This window comes from Cynocephalus volans, chromosome 10 (genome assembly GCF_027409185.1).
Source record: "Cynocephalus volans isolate mCynVol1 chromosome 10, mCynVol1.pri, whole genome shotgun sequence".
Lineage (NCBI taxonomy): Eukaryota > Metazoa > Chordata > Mammalia > Dermoptera > Cynocephalidae > Cynocephalus > Cynocephalus volans.
In genome coordinates this window covers 50206110-50223495 of record NC_084469.1, presented here as the reverse complement: position 1 = coordinate 50223495, position 17386 = coordinate 50206110, and the positions used below count along the sequence as shown (strand labels likewise).

General features: G+C 44.0%; 1 protein-coding gene across 2 annotated transcripts in view; it reads left to right on the top strand.

Annotated features, from left to right (window-relative positions):
• The window catches only part of ZSWIM9 (zinc finger SWIM-type containing 9), a 29363-nt gene extending 12646 nt beyond the window's left edge, over positions 1 to 16717 (top strand). For both annotated transcript variants that reach the window (XM_063111085.1, XM_063111086.1), the window contains exon 4: positions 13704 to 16717. In XM_063111085.1, coding sequence (XP_062967155.1) covers positions 13704 to 15887 — 2184 coding nt within the window. In that variant the 3' untranslated portion in view covers positions 15888 to 16717. The remainder of the gene's footprint in view (positions 1 to 13703) is intronic.
• Positions 16718 to 17386: the final 669 nt, after the last annotated feature.

Genomic DNA, 17386 nt, shown 5'->3' with positions numbered 1-17386 from the left:
TTCTGTATTATTAATGTATTAATAACATAATAAAGAGTTCTTTATTCTTGTCCCAAGAATAGGCTGAGCAACAATCAGATACCATTCTTTCCACTTCCCAGTAGTCTTCCAAAGGAGTCATTGCTTTGGAAAGATGAGTGTCTGTCATTTTGGGTGGCTCTCTTGGTCTTGAGAGAGGGTCAGACAAGAATGGTGTGCCTGAAAGCCACAGGGCACAATTCGTGGGCAAGAGAGAGTGGCTGCTTTACTCAGGGAGTTGTTAAGACCTTTTATAACCTGCCCTGAGGCAGTGATGGTGGGCTATGGGGTCCAATCACACCTCCATGACCTCATTTGTGGCAGGCTCCAGTGCAACCAGAATCAAGAAGACTTTGGACAGAGAGAGACCTTGCACAGAAATGTTGTAGCTTTCTCTTATATGTATGCTTTGCCTTCTGAGAATGATGAACATTGATCTGAGTGTGCTCCTTTTAAGAATACTTGATGGTAAACTGGTTCCATCTTAAGGGAGGGAAATTTGGCAATATCTATCACAATGTCAAAAGCACTCACATAGTTGCACAGCTGTGGAATGACATGTTCAAGGTTAATCATTGTGACTCATGAAAGCAACAGATTGGAAACAACTAAAACTCCACCAATGGGTAATGGTTATATAACTTGTAGTACATCCGTCCATGGAATACTATGCAGCTCTAAAAAAAGAATGAGAACAACTCTACGAACTATCTGGAAAGATCTCTCAGACACTTTTTTTCCCCCCTTTTTTGGCAGCTGGCTGGTACGGGGATCTGAACCCTTGACCTTGGTGTTACAAGGCTGCACTTCTCAGACACATTTAAGAAAAGCAAGGTGCAAAACAGTGTACATAGTATGCTGTGTTATGGAGACAATAAGAATTATAGATGTGCTTGCTTGTATTCACATAAAGAAACTCCAGAAGAATACCCAGAAATGTGGATTGGTGTAGGAATAGCGAATGGGAATGGGATGATTAAAGAAGTGGGAGTAAGACCTTTTATGTATAGCTTTATATTATTTGACTTTTGGACCGTGTGAAATTTTGCACATTCAAATAATTTATCTTAAAAAAGAATATGGGGCTGGCCCGTGCCTCACTTGGGAGGGTGTGGCGTTGATAACACCAAGGCCATGGGTTCGGATCCCTGTATAGGGATGGCCGGTTAGTTCACTTGGGAGAGTGCAGTGCTGACAACACCAAGTCAAGGGTTAGGATCCCCTTACCAGTCATTTTAAAAAATAAATAAATAAATAAATAAGAAGATGAAAAATAGGCAATAATCTCAATGTACTAAACCCATTTGTTTCTCTCATGAAAGATTAGTGGGTAAGTGATAGGGTATCTTAAGACTGTCAGTCATGATGGCCTGGGTTTTGCTATAGTAACAACCAGCTTTCAAATCTCAGTGGCTTAATTCATTGAAGTTTATTTCTTGGCCACCTACATGGTCACTGAGATGTCGGGAGAGTACCACTTATCTGAGTCATTTGGGGACCCAGGAGGATGGGCATCCATCCCAACATAATTACCATGTGTGTCAGGGAGGGTTGGTAAGGCTTCTGCCCAGAAGAGACGGACGAAATCACTTTCGCTTACACTTATTGGCCAAAGCAAGTCACATGACACTGCCTACCTGCAAGGGCGCATGGAGGTGCAATACTACTAAGTGCCCAGGAGGGGGACAGCCACAATTACTTGGCAAATGGCAAAAGCTATAGCTTACAGGGAGCTGTTTCAGCTGGGCTCTCCCAAAGTCCTGTTTGAATATGGGTCTCATGTTTCCCTTGCTCTGTAGTTACACAGGTCTCTGCACCTCAGTTTCAGCTTTTCTATCTCTTTATGGCTCCCAAAGGGAATATTGTCTATGCTGTATAGCCTATTTTTATATGAGACCAGCCATTTTGGGGGTCACAGCTGGTAACTTTATATTGATATCCTAAAAGCTTTCTATATACCTTCTGGCTATGCCAATTACTGGCTGTGGGACACTGAACATGTTACTTCTCTGAGTTTGTTCATCTGTAGAATGGGGATAATAATAGGTACTACCTTATAGGGTTCTAGGGTTGTGCGAGGATTACATTATGGAGTGTTTGTGTGTGTGTAAGTGGTGCCTACAAAGTAGGAACCCCTATATGTGTTAGCTATTTAGCTTTTATTTTTATTCCCTTAATTTTTTCTTAAGGACAGTCTGGAGATACTATCATTCTGATCACATGAAAAAGGAAGGATGTTCTCACATATAGGAAGAGGTCTGGGTGGGAAGTAGCAAGTGGCGTGCATTCTGATGTTAACATTTGTGAAATTCACCATCTATGGTAAATGCATCCCAGTGCCACTGATTCGTGTATCTGAGAAGACACCTGTACTCATTTGGGCCCTCAAAATCTGCTCCTCCCTGGGCTTCTCTGTCTCCACAAATGCACTGCCATCAACTGTGTGCCTCAAGCCAGAAGCCTCTGACTCAGACCTGTTTGATCACTTTTGTGAAGGCCATGGGGTATACTAGTCAGGGACATGGACCCTGGGCCCAAGCTGCTTGGGTTCAAATCCCAGCTCTATTGATTACTACCTGGGTGACACCAGGTAACCTCTCTGTGCCTCAGTTTTCCCATTTGAAAAAGGGGGATGATGATAATGGTATATGTTTTACAGAGTTTTTTGTAAGGATTGAAAGAGTTAATGCTTAGAATTGTGCCTGTCACAGAGAAACTGCTTCGTGTGTATTGTTAGTTTTCCTACACACCTGAAATCATCTTCTTTATATTTATTCATCTTTAGTTTGCTGACTGTCTCCGCCCACTCTGTGCTGTATCTTATTTGCTCTCCTCAGTGCCTGGACTGACACTCAGCACATCGTATTTGCTCAGTAAATATTTGGTAGAGAAATTTATTTATTTATGTAGCCCCTTCCATCATCAAATGTCACCACATCCTGTAAGTGTCACCTACACATCCCTGCTATTTTTTTCGACTATTCCTAATGACCTGGACTTGGATCCCAGGCCCACCACTTGTTAGCTCCATCACTTTGGGCAAGTCACTCTCCTGGGATAGTTGGGGATTCCCAAGACCACCCTCAGTTCAGTGTAACATGGTTACAGTTCAGTGTACATGATTACAGCAAAAGGATACAGATTAAAATCAAACAGAACAGGCACATAGAGTCCAAGAGAGACTAGTCACGAGCTTCCAGTTACCCTCTCTCAGTGGAGTCTCATGGACAGTACTTAATTCAGTGGTGTATAGCAACATGTATGATGTATTTCCAACTAGGGGGCTCACTCAAGCCTTTGTGTTCAGGGTTTTTATTTGGGGTTGGTCATGTAGACATGACCGACCATCTGTGTGGCTGACCTTAGTCTCTAGTCCTTCAAGCTGATACTGTGTGGCCCAGGGTCCCTCACCATAAATCATATTGTTTGCATAGACTATCTGTCATAGCCCAAGATGCAGGTAAATAGGGACACTCTTATCAGGTAGGACATTCCAAGGGTTTAGAGGGTACCTCCCAGAGGTGAGCAAGAAAACCTTTCTTTGGAATGTACAGGATTTGGACAACCCAGGTCTGCTGAGTTAATCCTTCAGTACACATCTGGACTCTTTCAACCTCAGTTTCCGTATCAGCAGTATATGGGAAATAATGGTTCCCTCTCAGGGGTGACTATCATTCAATCAGAGGAATCCACACCGACCCCAGTCTCATTAGCCTTTCTCTTTACCATGCATCACATGCTCAGGTAATAATAACAACAACTCAATGAGTACTGACCTCATGCCAGGCACTGTTCTACATGCTTCACACAGATTAACCCATGTTGTCCTCATAACGACTTTACGAGGTAGATGCAATTTTGGTTCCCACTTTGCAGACAGGAACACCTGAGGCACAGAGAAGTTCAGACACTTATCCTAAGTCACACAGCTTGTGTGTAAATTTACACAGCTGGTAAATAGGAGAACCTGGATGTGGATCTCTGTAGTATGGCCCCAGGGTCCAAAATCTCTTAACTATCTGGTTTTTGAGCCTTTCAGCTGAAAGTGATACTGGTTGTGCTGTTGTTCATGAAGTCTCGGCCAGCCTGACAGGGTAGGAGTTGGGCCTGCCTCAGTTCCTTTCTTTCCTCAAAGGCAAGCACAGTGTCAGGCACTCAGTAGGTGTTCAGTAAATGCTGTTTAATGAACAAATGGGTGTGCAAGAAAAGCTTATGTAACCCTCTTTAGAAAGAAAACCCAAGATCAGGAATCTGAGTTTTCCCTTTAAGAATGGAAGTTGGCTTCTAATTAGTCAAGTGCTTGCCGGCTTTGGAAAAGTCTCAAGACAAATACATTTTGCTGTCTTTAGTTTTCTTATTCCAGATTCCCAAGGAGAAAAAGATACAAACAAACTTATGTGTACTTTTAAAAAAACCCATTTTACCTATTATGACTTTTTTTGGGGGGGGGGGGGAATGTGAATACTGACTTCAAAAATACCACAAAAATGGTCATAAATTAACTATATAAATCCTAAACCTTTATTATGAAAACCTTTCAGATAGTAATTTATAGTTATAAAAGTATATGTATTTTAAAAACTGCTTGTGACAGCTTCAACAAATAACACAAAAGTGTAAATATAACTGAAAAGGGTTGTTTCTAATGAATAAATAGACTGCATATAACGTAGTTATATGCTAGAAGAAATATTCATCTGCAATTATGCCATGTATCGAAGGTCCGTCCTCATTTGCACTGATTTAAACACTTGCCTACTATTTCCACAATCATAGACATTACCTGGTTTATGTGATTTTGAACTATACATAGTTATTTGTGTAGTATTTATTTTATTTATTTTATTTTATTTTTATTTTTTAAATTTTATTTTATTTTGTCAGTATACAATGTGGTTAATTACTGTGGCCCATTACTGAAACCTCCCTCCCTCCTCCCTCTCCCCCCTCTCTCCCAACAAGCTCATATCTGTTCGCTTGTAGTATCAACTTCAAGGAATTGTAATTGTTGTGTCTTCTTCCCTCCCCACTCTTGATTTATTTTTAGCTCCCACAAATAAGTGAGAACATGTGATATTTCTCTTTCTGGGCCTGACTCGTTTCACTTAATATAATTCTCTCTAGGTCCATCCATGTTGTTGCAAATGGCAGTATTTCATTCTTTTTTATACCAGAGTAGTATTCCATTGTGTAGATATACCACATTTTCTGTATCTACTCATCTGATGATGGACATTTGGGCTGGTTCCAATTCTTAGCTATTGTAAAGAGTGCTGCAATGAACATTGGAGAACAGGTATACCTTTGACTTGATGATTTCCATTCCTCTGGATATATTCCCAGCAGTGGGATAGCTGGGTCATATGGTAGATCTATCTGCAATTGTTTAAGGAACCTCCATACCATTTTCCATAGAGGCTGCACCATTTGGCAGTCCCACCAACAATGTATGAGAGTTCCTTTTTCTCCACAACCTCACCAGCATTTATCGTTCACAGTCTTTTGGATATTAGCCATCCTAACTGGGGTGAAATGGTATCTCGGTGTGGTTTTGATTTGCATTTCCTGAATGCTGAGTGATGGTGAGCATTTTTTCATACTTCTGTTGGCCATTCGTATGGCTTCCTTTGAGAAATGCCTGTTTAGCTCTTTTGCCCATTTTTTAATTGGGTTACTTGTTTTTTTGTTGTAAAATTTTTTCAGTTCCTTGTGTATTCTGGATATTAATCCTTTGTCAGATGTATATTTTGCAAATATTTTCTCCCACTCTGTTGGTTGTCTTTTAACTGTTAATCTTTTCTTTTGCTGTGCAGAAGTTTTTTCGTTTGATGTAATCCCATTTATTTATTATTCCTTTGGTTGCCCATGCCTTTGGGGGCGTATTCATGAAGTCTGTGCCCAGTCCTACTTCCTGAAGTGTTTCTCCTATGTTTTCTTTAGGAAGTTTTATTCTTTCAGGGTGTTTATTTAATTCTTTAATCCATTTTGAGTTGATTTTGGTATATGCTGAAAGGTATGGGTCTAGTTTCATTCTCCTGCATATGGATATCCAGTTATCCCAGCACTATATGATGAAGAGGCAATCTCTTCCTCAGTATATAGGTTGGGTGCCTTTGTCAAAGATCAGATGTCTGTAGGTGTATAGGTTGATTTCTGTATTCTCTGTTCCATTGATCAGTGTGTCTGTTTTTATGCCAGTAGCATGCTGTTTTGGTTAGTATAGCTTTGTAATATAGTTTAAAGTCTGGTCGTGTTATGCCTCCAGCTTTATTTTTTTTCTCAGGATTGCTTTGGCTATGCGTGGTCTTTTTTTATTCCATATACATGTCTGGATAGTTTTTTCCATTTCTGATAAAAATGTCATTGGAATTTTGATGGGGATTGCATTGAATTTGTATATCACTTTGGGTAGTATGGACATTTTCACAATCTTGATTCTTCCAATCCAAGAGCATGAGATATCCTTCCGTCTTCTTGTGTCCTCTTTAATTTCTCTCAGCAGCGGTTTGTAGTTCTCATTATAGAGATTTTTCATATCCTTGGTTAACTCTATTCCTAAGTATTTTATTTTTTTGGTGGCTATTGTAAATGGGCAAGCTTTCTTGATTTCTCTTTCTGCATGTTCACTATTGGAGAATAGAAATGCTACTGATTTTTTTTGTGTTGATTTTGTATCCTGCAACTTTGCTGAAATCGTTTATCAAGTCCAAGAGTTTTTTTGTAGAAGCTTTAGGCTGTTCGATGTACAGGGTCATGTCATCTGCAAACAGGGACAGTTTGACTTCATCTTTTCCAATCTAGATACCCTTATTTCCTTCTCTTCTCTGATTGCTCTGGCTAGTACTTCCAGCAGTATGTTGAATAGGAGTGGTGAGAGTGGGCTTCCTTGTCTAGTTCCTGTTCTTAAAAAAAAAAAAGCTTTCAGCTTTTCCCCATTCAGGATGATATTGACAGTAGGTTTATCATATATGGCTTTAATTATGTTGAGGTACATTCCATCTATACCTAACGTGTGGAGAGTCTATCATGAATGAGTGTTGAATTTTATCAAATGCTTTTTCAGCATCTATAGAGATGATCATGTGGTCCTTGTGTTTGATTTTATTAATATGGTGTATCACATTTATTGATTTGCATATGATGAACCAACCGTGCATCCCTGGGATGAATCCCACTTGATCGTGGTGTATAATTTTGCATATGTGTTGCTGTATTCTGTTAACTAGTATTTTATTGAAGATTTTTGTGTCTATATTCATGAAGGATATTGGCCTGTAGTTTTCTCTTTTAGTTGTATCTTTACCTGGTTTTGGTATCAGGGTGATCTTTGCTTCATAGAATGAGTTTGGGAGAATGGCCTTTGTTTTAGTCCATTTTGTGTTGCTATAACAGAACTACCTGAGACTGGGTAATTTATAAAGAAGAGAGGTTTATTTGGCTTACGATTCTGGGACAGCTGCATCTGGCACGGGTCTCAGGCTGCTTCTACTCATGGTGGGAAGTGGCAGGCAGCCAGTGGGTACAAGCAGATCACATGACAAGAGGAAGCAAGAGAGAAGAAGCAAGAGAGAGAGAGAGAGAAGGTGCCAGGGTCTTTTTAAGCAATGAGCTCTCGTGGGAACTAATAGAGCAAGAACTCACTCATTAATCCCCCCTCCCCGAGGGAGAGCATTAATCCATTCATGAGGGATCCGCCCCCATGACTCAATCAGTTTCCAACACTGCCACATTGGAGATCAAATTTAAACATGAGTGTTGGAGGGGACAACACATCCAAACTCCATCAGCCTCTTTTTCAGTCTTTTGGAATAGTTTGTAAAGAATTGGTGTCAATTCCTCTTTGAATGTTTGGTAGAATTCTGCTGTGAATCCATCTGGTCCTGGGCTTTTCTTTGTTGGGAGCCTTCTGATAACAGCTTCAATCTCTTTTATTGTTATTGGTCTGTTCAGATTTTCTACATCATCTTCCCTCAGTTTTGGTAGTTTGTGCGTGTCCAGAAATTTATCCATTTCCTTCAGATTTTCAAATTTGTTGGCATGTAATTGTTTATAGTAGTCTCTAATGATTCCTTGTATTTCACAGGTATCAGTTGTAATATCACTTTTTTCATTTTTAATTTTGGTTATTTGGGTCTTCTCTCTTCTTTTTTTAGTTAGCTGTGCTAATGGTTTGTCAATTTTATTTATCTTTTCAAAATCCAACTTTTTGATTCATTGATCTTTTGTATTGTTTTTTGGGTTTCAATTTCATTCAGTTCTGCTCTGATTTTAATGATTTCTTTCCGTCTGCTAACTTTGGGTCTGGATTGTTCTTGTTTTTCTAGTTCTTTAAGGTGAAATATTAGGTTGTTCACTTGCCATCTTTCCATTCTTCTGAGGTGAGCATTAAATGTGATAAATTTCCCCCTTAGTACTGCTTTTGCAGTATCCCACAGGTTTTGGTATGATGTATCATTGTTTTCATTAGTTTCAATAAATTTTTGATTTCCTGTTTGATTTCTTCTTGGACCTATATGTCCTGTTTAATTTCCATGTGTATGTATAGTTTCCAGAATTTTGTTTGTTAATGATTTGTAATTTTAATCCATTGGGGCCTGAAAAAATACATGGGATAATTCCAATTTTTCTGAATTTGTTGAGTCTTGATTTGTGACCTGACATGTGATCTATCCTGGAGAATGATCCATGTGCTGATGAGAGGAATGAATATTCTGAGGTTGTTGGATGGAATGTTCTGTAGATATCTGCCAAGCCCAATTGGTCTAGAGTGTTGTTTAGATCTTGTGTTTCTCTGCTGATTCTTTGCCTTGATGATCTATTCAATATTGACAATGGGGTGTTCAGGTCCCCTGCTATTATGGTATTAGTGTCTATTTCCTTCTTTAGGTCTAATAGAGTTTGTTTTATAAATCTGGCTGCTCCAACATTGGGTGTGTATATATTTATGATTGTTACGTCTTCTTGATGGATCAGTCCTTTTATGTTTATGTAGTGGCCCTCATTATCTCTTTTTATGGTTTTTAGTTTAAAGTCTATTTTATTAAATATGAGAACAGCTACTCCAGCTCATTTTTCATTTCTGTTTGAATGGTAAATCTTTTTCCATCCTTTCACTCTTATTCTATGTGAGTCTTTATAGGTGAGGTGGTCTCTTGTAGGCAGCATATAGTTGGGTCCTCCTTTTTAATCCAGTCAGCCAGTCTGTGTCTTTTGATTGGGGAATTTAAGCCTTTTACGTTGATAATTGGTATTGAAAAATGTTGATTTACTCCTGGCATTTTGTTGATTTTTGTTTGGATGTCTTAAGTGTCTTTTGTTCCTTTCTTTCTGATTTACTGTTTGTTTTCTGTGTTTGTTGGTTCTTTGGGTTGTAGATAACTTTTCTTTTCTCTTCACTGTTGGCAGTTTTATTTTACTAGTGGGTTTTGATTTTTCCTCAGTTTTTATGGCATTGGTAGTTATTTTTCAGGTACCAAACCCAGTACTCCCTTGAGAATTTCTTGTAAGGGTGGTCATGTGGTAGTGAACTCCCGCAGTTTTTGTTTGTCTGAGAAATATACTATTTGCCCTTCATTTCAGAAGGATAGCCTTGCAGGGTCGAGTAATCTTGGCTGGCAATCTCTGTCTTTTAGTATTTTGAATATATCATCCCATTCCTTTCTGGCTTTTAGGGTTTGTGATGAAAAGTCTGATGTTTGTCTGATTGGGGTTCCCTTATAGGTGATTTGATGCTTCTCTCTTGCAGCTTTTAAGATTCTCTTTGTCTTTGAATTTTGCCAATTTGACTATAACATGTCTTGGAGAAGACCTTTTTGGGTTGAATCCAGTTGGGGATCTTTGACCTTCCTGAATCTGAAGATCTGTGTCTTTTCCTATACCTGGGAAGTTTTCTGCTACTATTTGTTGAATATGTTTTCAATGCAATCTCCTTTTTCCTCCCCTTCTGGAATACCCATGACTCGGATATTTGAGCACTTAAGGTTGTCTGATATCTCTCTTAGATTTTCTTCGATGTTTTTAATTCTTTTTTCTTTTTTTGTGTGTGCCTGTGTTATTTCAAACAGCCCATCTTCAAGGTCAGATGTTCTTTGTTCTGCTTCTGCAAGCCTGCTGGTTAAGCTCTCTGTTGTGTTTTTTATTTTGTTGAATGAATTCTTCAGCTCAGCAAGCTCTTCCACATTCTTTTTAAGGGCATTGATTTCCTTGTACATTTCTTCTTTCAGGTCTTGTATACTTTTCCTCATTTAATCGTGTTGTCTAGCTGAGTTTTCTTGTATCTTATTTAGTTTCCTTAGAATTACCTCTCGAAATTCCTTGTCAGACCTTTGAAGAGCTTCTATTTTTTTTTTTTTTTTTTTTTTGTGACCAGTAAGGGGATCGTAACCCTTGGCTTGGTGTCGTCCGCACCATGCTCAGCCAGTGAGCTCACTGGCCATCCCCATATAGGATCCAAACCTGCGGCCTCGGCGCTCCCAGCGCTGCACTCTCCCGAGTGAGACACGTGGCCGGCCCTCAAGGGCTTCTTGTTCTATAGGATATAGAGCTTGAGAGTTATTACCCTTTGGTGGTGTACTTTCTTGATTTTTCATATTTCTGTTATCTTTCCTTTGATGTTTAGTCATTGTTGCAAGGGATTTCACGGTCCACTGGTTCAACACTATTGTCTGGCTAGGATGCTGCTTGGGCTGCCAATGTGGCGTGGCTGCCTCAGTGTCTGCTCGGTCGCCAACTGGCGCCTCAGGTGCATGGTCACCTTGGGTCTTGGGCTTCTCTGGGGAGGCACCTCTCTGGTCAGCGTGCGCTTGGCCGGGCTGGGGATCTATCCTATTATGACTTTTATATTTAAGTTAGTTGCTAGACTAGCACTGTCCAATAGAACTTTCTGTGATGATGTGAATGTTACAGATGTGTGCCTTCTAGTGGAGTAGCCATAAGCCTCATGTAGCTATTGAACACTTGAAATATGGTGTGACAGAGGAACTGAATTTTTCTATTGTTTTAATTTTTAATTAATTTAAATTTAAATAGCTACATGTGACTAGTGGCTACCTTATTGGACAGAGCAGGTTGAGATTATACATCTGCTGAGGTAAATCATAAAGTAATAGTGTAAAAATTAATAATTGTTGGAAAAAATTATGGCAGTGTTATAACTAAGTGCTGAGCTTACTGGGCTTTCTAAAATGAAATGTAATTAATTCCAATACTAGTTAAGATGCTGAATATATGATTTCAGTGTTGGAAAAGCAATTTCCTTGCTTTCTTTGGAGTCTACCAGGCCTCTTTTTTAATAGACTTTTTTTTTGAAAGCTGATTACTATATAAGCTTTCTAAATGGTCTTGTAGGATGAGGTTGGATTGTGGCAGAATTGTTTGTGGAGACATCTGTAATTAAACTGTAGTATTCAAATCCTGGTTCTGCAGTTGTGGGTCAGCTCTTACAGGGACTGGATGAGTGAGCCCTAGCTGCTGGCCCAGTACAAGGGGTCTCTGGCTGATAGCTGCTAATCTTTCCTGCCCATCAAGTGGCTCTTTTTGCAATAATGAGGAAACCAGAGCCCATAGCTGTGGTGGGGTCTCTTGATTTTACTTAAATGTAATGGGAAGTCTGGAAAAGGTTTTCAAGGAGGGGAGGGGGTGACCTCATTGAGGGGTTGAAAATGCCCTCTGGCAGCCATATGGGTTACAGACAAGGGGATGAAGGCAGAGACCATGGAGTCCAGTGAGGGCTACAGTAATCCAGGTGAGAGAAGCTGGTGGCTCTTGCCAGGGTGGTGGCCATGGGGATGGTCAGATTCTGGACTCATTTTGAGGGATGTTTCTAGGACTTGGGGATGGATTACATGTGGAGGGTGGGAAAGGAGAGAAGCCAAGTATCAGCTTTGAGTGTTGGGGCTTGAGCTATGGAGTGGATGTTGGAGCCATAGACTGAGATGGGGATGATTGAGGAGGGGCAGGTTAAGGGGAAGTGAGAATCAAGTATAACTGTGGGCTGCTAGTCTCGAAGGGTGTATGAGCCATCCAACAGGTCATATTGCTGCAGAGGCAGTTGTGTAGGTGAGTCTGGAGCCTGGAGATACAGAACTGGAAGTTATCAGCTTAGATATGAGGAGGGCTGTGCCACTGGATGAGATCACCCTGAGAGAGCATAGAGATAAGGAAGAGAGGAGAAGGGAGGGCTGGATTGCATTTGGAGATGGGGCAGAGGAGACACCTGGGAGGAAGAAGGAAGACGAAGAGTTCTGAGTGACAGAGGCTGAGAGAGACCTGTGTTACAGGAAGGGAGTAGGCCCACTGTAATGCAACTGCTGAGAAATCAAGTAAGACAGTAGCAATAGCTGGGATTTGATATGTGCCAGGCATTGTTCCAAGCGTGAGACGTGAATGACCTTATTTTAGCATCACTGCGACCCTTTTCAATAGACATCCCCATCTTGCCAGACAAGGAAACTGAGGCTCATCAAGGGGAAGTCACTTGCCCGAAGTCCCATAGCTAATCAGAGGCAAATCAAGGATTCAAACCCAGAGTCAGTTCTCTGAGCTTCCACTGCAGAGATGTGGCCATTGGATATTGCCACACACTCCCGCATGAGTTCACTCACTCTTTCAGGATGTATTAAGCTGTTGTTCTGGGACAGGTACTGTTCAAAGCATCAGGGATAAAAAATGGAACATCATCTTTATCGTTGTGGAGCTTACTTCTTAGGGAGGGCAAACAGGCAAATCAGCAAATAAAGAATTGACTAGCTAGGGGATATTTTTGTGCCATGGCCAAAAGGGGCTACAGATGGGGTATTTACTTAGTTGGGATGGTCCCAGAAGACCTTTATGAGGAGGTGGTCTTTGAGCAAAGATGATAATTATAGTGATAATGGACACTGAGAGCACTTACTATTTGTTCAATGAGTAATAATAGTAATATTATTTGTGTCAGGCCATGTTGTAAATGCTTTAATGCATTTCATCCTTCCTATCACAGAGGTACTCTTATTGCCATCATTTTACAAATGAGACAGAGCCACACAGCCAGGAAATGGGGCCTCCAGGATCTCAGCCCAGGCAATGTGGCCCCGGAGGGTATGCTTTTAATGGCTGTCCTGCATTTTAGTGCGTGAAAGAATGAATATTCAGTTCCTAGAAGGGGAAATCGGGGAACATGGAAGTTGAGGAGGAAACCTGGGCACAGATAGGTTAAATTACATGGTTAGAAAGTGGTGTCAGTGGGACTCGAACATAGACGATCTGCCTCCACGATATGTGCTCTTTACCACTAGACCCGTGCTGCTCAAACTTGAAGGCTTGTCAAACACACACTGCTTGGGCCCAGCAGTTGGTGTTGATGCTGCTGGTCCAGGACCCACATTTTGAGAATCACTGCCCTAAACTTCTGTCGGCACATGAAGGAATGAATACCCAGTTCCTAACGGGGGAAACAGACTCAGAGAGGCTAAAAGTGTCATGTCCTAATATCACACCGTTGAATTTTGGAGTCTGGATCTCAAACCCAGGCATTTGAACTCCATTCCACTGCACTGCCTCCTGCCGGTCAAAAGAACAGATGCATATGCACGCATGAATGAATGGGTCCCGATTTTCCCACAGGGAGAAACCTAGTTCGGGCAGCTGGGCGGGGCGACCCCAACCTTCCCTAACATCTTTCCCTGCCTCCCTGCTCCTGCCCGCAGGTGAAGCTGGTGTTCGTGGAGGACCAGGCGGTGGTGGAGACCGTGTTCTTTCTGACGTCGCGCACCAGGGAACTGCTGCGACGTTTCCCACGCATACTCCTGGTGGACCGGCTGCCAGGGCTGCAGGGCGCACTGGACCTTCTGGCCGTGCTGTGCGTGGACGGCTCTGGCCACGCGCGCCAGGCTGCGTGCTGTGTTGCACGCCCGGGCACGCCAAGCCTGCTGCGCTTTGCGCTGGCCTCACTGCTGCAAAGCGCACCCGAGGTTAAGGGCCGTGTGCGCTGCCTCACAGCTGGGCCTGAAGTGGCAGCACAGCTGCCTGCGGTGCGCCAGCTGCTGCCTGTGGCACGCGTACAGATCTGCCGCGCGCAAGGCCTTGAGACGCTCTTCAGTAAAGCTCAGGAGCTGGGTGGCGCCGGCATTGAGGACCCGGGCCTGTGGCCGCGCCTGTGCCGCCTGGCTGGTGCATCGTCACCCGCCGCCTACGACGAGGCTCTCACGGAACTGTACGCCCATGGCCCGGCCGCCTTTGTAGACTACTTCGAGCGCAACTGGGAGCCCCGCCGCGACATGTGGGTGCGCTTCCGCGCCTTTGAGACAGCTCGCGACCTGGATGCGTGTGCCTTGGTACGCAGCCACCGCCGGCGACTGCTGCGCCGCCTCAGCCCCTCGCGCAGCGTGGCGCAGTGCCTTCGTGACCTAGTGGCTATGCAGTGGGCCGATGCAGCTGGGGAGGCGGTGCCTGAGGGCTCTGAAGGTGGGGGAGCATGGCTGGAGGATGAGCCTGGGAGGGGGGTTCAGGTGGAGAAGGAGAGGGTGAGGGACCCAGAGACCAGTGACTGTGGAGGATCTCTGAAAGAAGGAGGTATTTGGAGGGGAGCCCAGTTGGAGAAGGAGTTGGCAAGAGGACTGGAGACCATAGACTGGGGAGGGGCTCAGTTAGAAAGTGAGAAGGGGAGGGTACTGCAGATCAGAGATTGGAGAGGGGTCCAGGTGGAGAACCAGAAGGTCAGGGGGCTGGAAGGGAGTGTGTGGAGAGGGTCCCAGTTGGAGAAAGAGCACTTGAGAGGGCCAGAGATCAGAGACTGGAGGGGGGCCCAGCTGGACGGTGAGAAAGATTGTGGCCTGGAAGGTTATGTCTGGCGGGAGGCCCAGCTAGAGGACCCAGGGCTAAGAGAATTAGAAGGGTGTACCTGGAGGGTGGCCCAGTTGGAGGATCGAAGGAATAGGATGTTGGAGTCCACAGCCAGGAGGGGGACTCAGTTTGAGTGTGAGAAGGCCAGGAGTCTTGAAGGAATCTCCTGGAGGAGGGCCCAGTTGCGTGATGAAAGGGCAAGTGGACCAAAAACCAGAGACTGGAAGGGGCCCCAGTTGGAAGCAGAGAAGGGAAGGGGGCTGGAGTTCAGAAACTGGAGGGGGATCCATTTGGAGAAGCCTCTGGAGTTGGTCCCTGAGAACAGAGAACAAAGGGGGCACCAATGGGAAGATGAGAGGAGGAAAGGACCAGAGATTGCTGAGGAGATAGGAGCGAGCTTGGGTATCAAAAGAAGAAGGGGCCTAGAGGACATAGTTCTGGTTCAGCTGGGGGACACAAGGGTTACAGGTGTGGAGAACAGGGATGGAAGGGGAGGCTCTGTGGGCCTCAAGAGCAGAGCAGGACAAGGGATAGAGTGGGGGGACAAAGGGAGGTGTCTAGGGCTGGGGAATGGAGTCAGGTGTGGCACCCCCATGGGGACTGTGTTTGAACGCAATCCAGAATGGGTAGTGACAAGGAGTGAGTACCAGGCTGCAGGGGAGAGCCTGCAGGAAGGAGGTGAAGGAGAAGGCCTAAGGGAACCAAAGAGGCTTTGCCACCCTTCAGGAGAGGAGGAGGTGGACTGGGAGCCCCTGGCCAAATTCCGAGCAGCCTGTGGGCCAGAACTGGCAGACCTGGTGGCTGAGGAGCTGGCCTTTGCCAGGCAGCATGGGACCCGGGGTTTCCACTGGACTGGAGCTAGCTTTGCCCTTAAGGACGGCACCTCAGACTTCTTCCTGGATGGGGCTCTGACGCGCTGCAGCTGCTCAATCCATGCTGCCCGACGCCTGCCCTGCCGACACCTCTTTGCAGCGCGCATCCTCACTGGGGCAGCCTTATTCCACATGGATCTTCTCAGGGATTGCTGGGGGAGAGCCCCTGAGCCCTGACCCTTCAGATCCCTGCCCACCATCCTCCACTGCAAGGGTGGAAGGGCATTCTTTGATCCCAAAGATAACAGGGTTGAGGCCAAGAAGGCCACCCCAGTTCCTCTGGCCACCTTCTGGATCATCTAGGGACCTCATCTTGGCAGTTTGCCTCTCTAAGTCTGAGAGGAAGCTGACAATGGTCTCTGAGATCCTGGAGCCACAGCTGTGGAAGGTGTTGATGGCCAGGGTGGATCCTGCAGGCTTCCCTCAGAAGATGAAATGGGTGATGAGAAGTGTAGACAGGGTCAGGGCGGAAGGAAGGAGACAGGCAGAGCTGGGGGGAGGAATGTTGGAGGTCAGGGGAGGAAACCAGGATATGGGGAAAGTCTGGTGGGAATAGGCTGGTCAGTCTAGGGAGTGCAGGGAAGAAAGGGAAAAAGTTAAGGGAGAAAGTATAATACAAGATGACAAACGAAGGAGAGGTCAAGGGAGAAGAGATAGAGGGGATGCAAATGAAGGAGAGAGGACAGGAGAAGAGCCAGAAAAAAAACCCCAAAAAGCAGAAGGGGTGGGGGTGGGAAGGGGAGAAGAAGATAATGGAAGAGTGGAAGGAAAAAAAAGACAAGGTAAAGGAAAGATGTGGGAGATAGGGAGAGAAAGAACAAAAGGGAGGTGACTTTGGTATTTCTCCAAGACCTGGAGACTTGGACCCCCTTCATCTTCTGGTTGGTCATTCCCATAAAAGAGGGCACTGGGAATCTGGTGGGATGGGTTGGAGACTCTTCAGCGGGGAGGGGAACTATCTGGGCTATTGTGCTTTAAGATTGGAATAAAACAGTATTATTTTGGTTTTTGTGCTGAGTTCTTGGCTTCTGGGGGAAGGTGGGTCGCCCAGATCCAGAGGAAAGTTGAGGTGGTCCAGCATTCCTTTATTCCTTTTTCAACAAGGTCTTCTGGGGCCAGATCAAGAAGCCACAATGAATTCATTTCCATGGCATCTCAGGCTTCATCCTCCCTCACCTAGACCAGAGCACCGTGGTGGCGACTTGTCTACATCTATTTTACGCTCGAATTAATGACCCACACCAATTGTCCTTGCCAGAGATTGGTTTATGAATGGGCATTTGATCCAATTCTGGCCAATGTGTCTGCTCAGGTTGGGTTGGGAGGCTTCTAATAAAGGTTCTGATACTCCTCAGAAAGAGACCCAGAGGAGATGATCACACCTAGACCTACTCATAACCACCCTGGTACACTGTGAGAATGAAGCCCACACTGAGGATGACAGAGCTAAGAGATGGAGAAAATCTGGACGCTTGCTTGGCATAGTTGAGTCTCTGGAGTCTGCTCTAACATGGGGCTTCTTCTTAATTAGGGAAATTTCAGTTGGGGTTTCTGTTGTCACAACTGATGAAGGGGACTTGATTAAATTGTAGGTCACACAATCCAGGTTGAAGTAGCCTAGCACTTTTCAAACTTTAGTTGGCACATTTTGTTCAGCTACAGAGTTGGATTCAGTA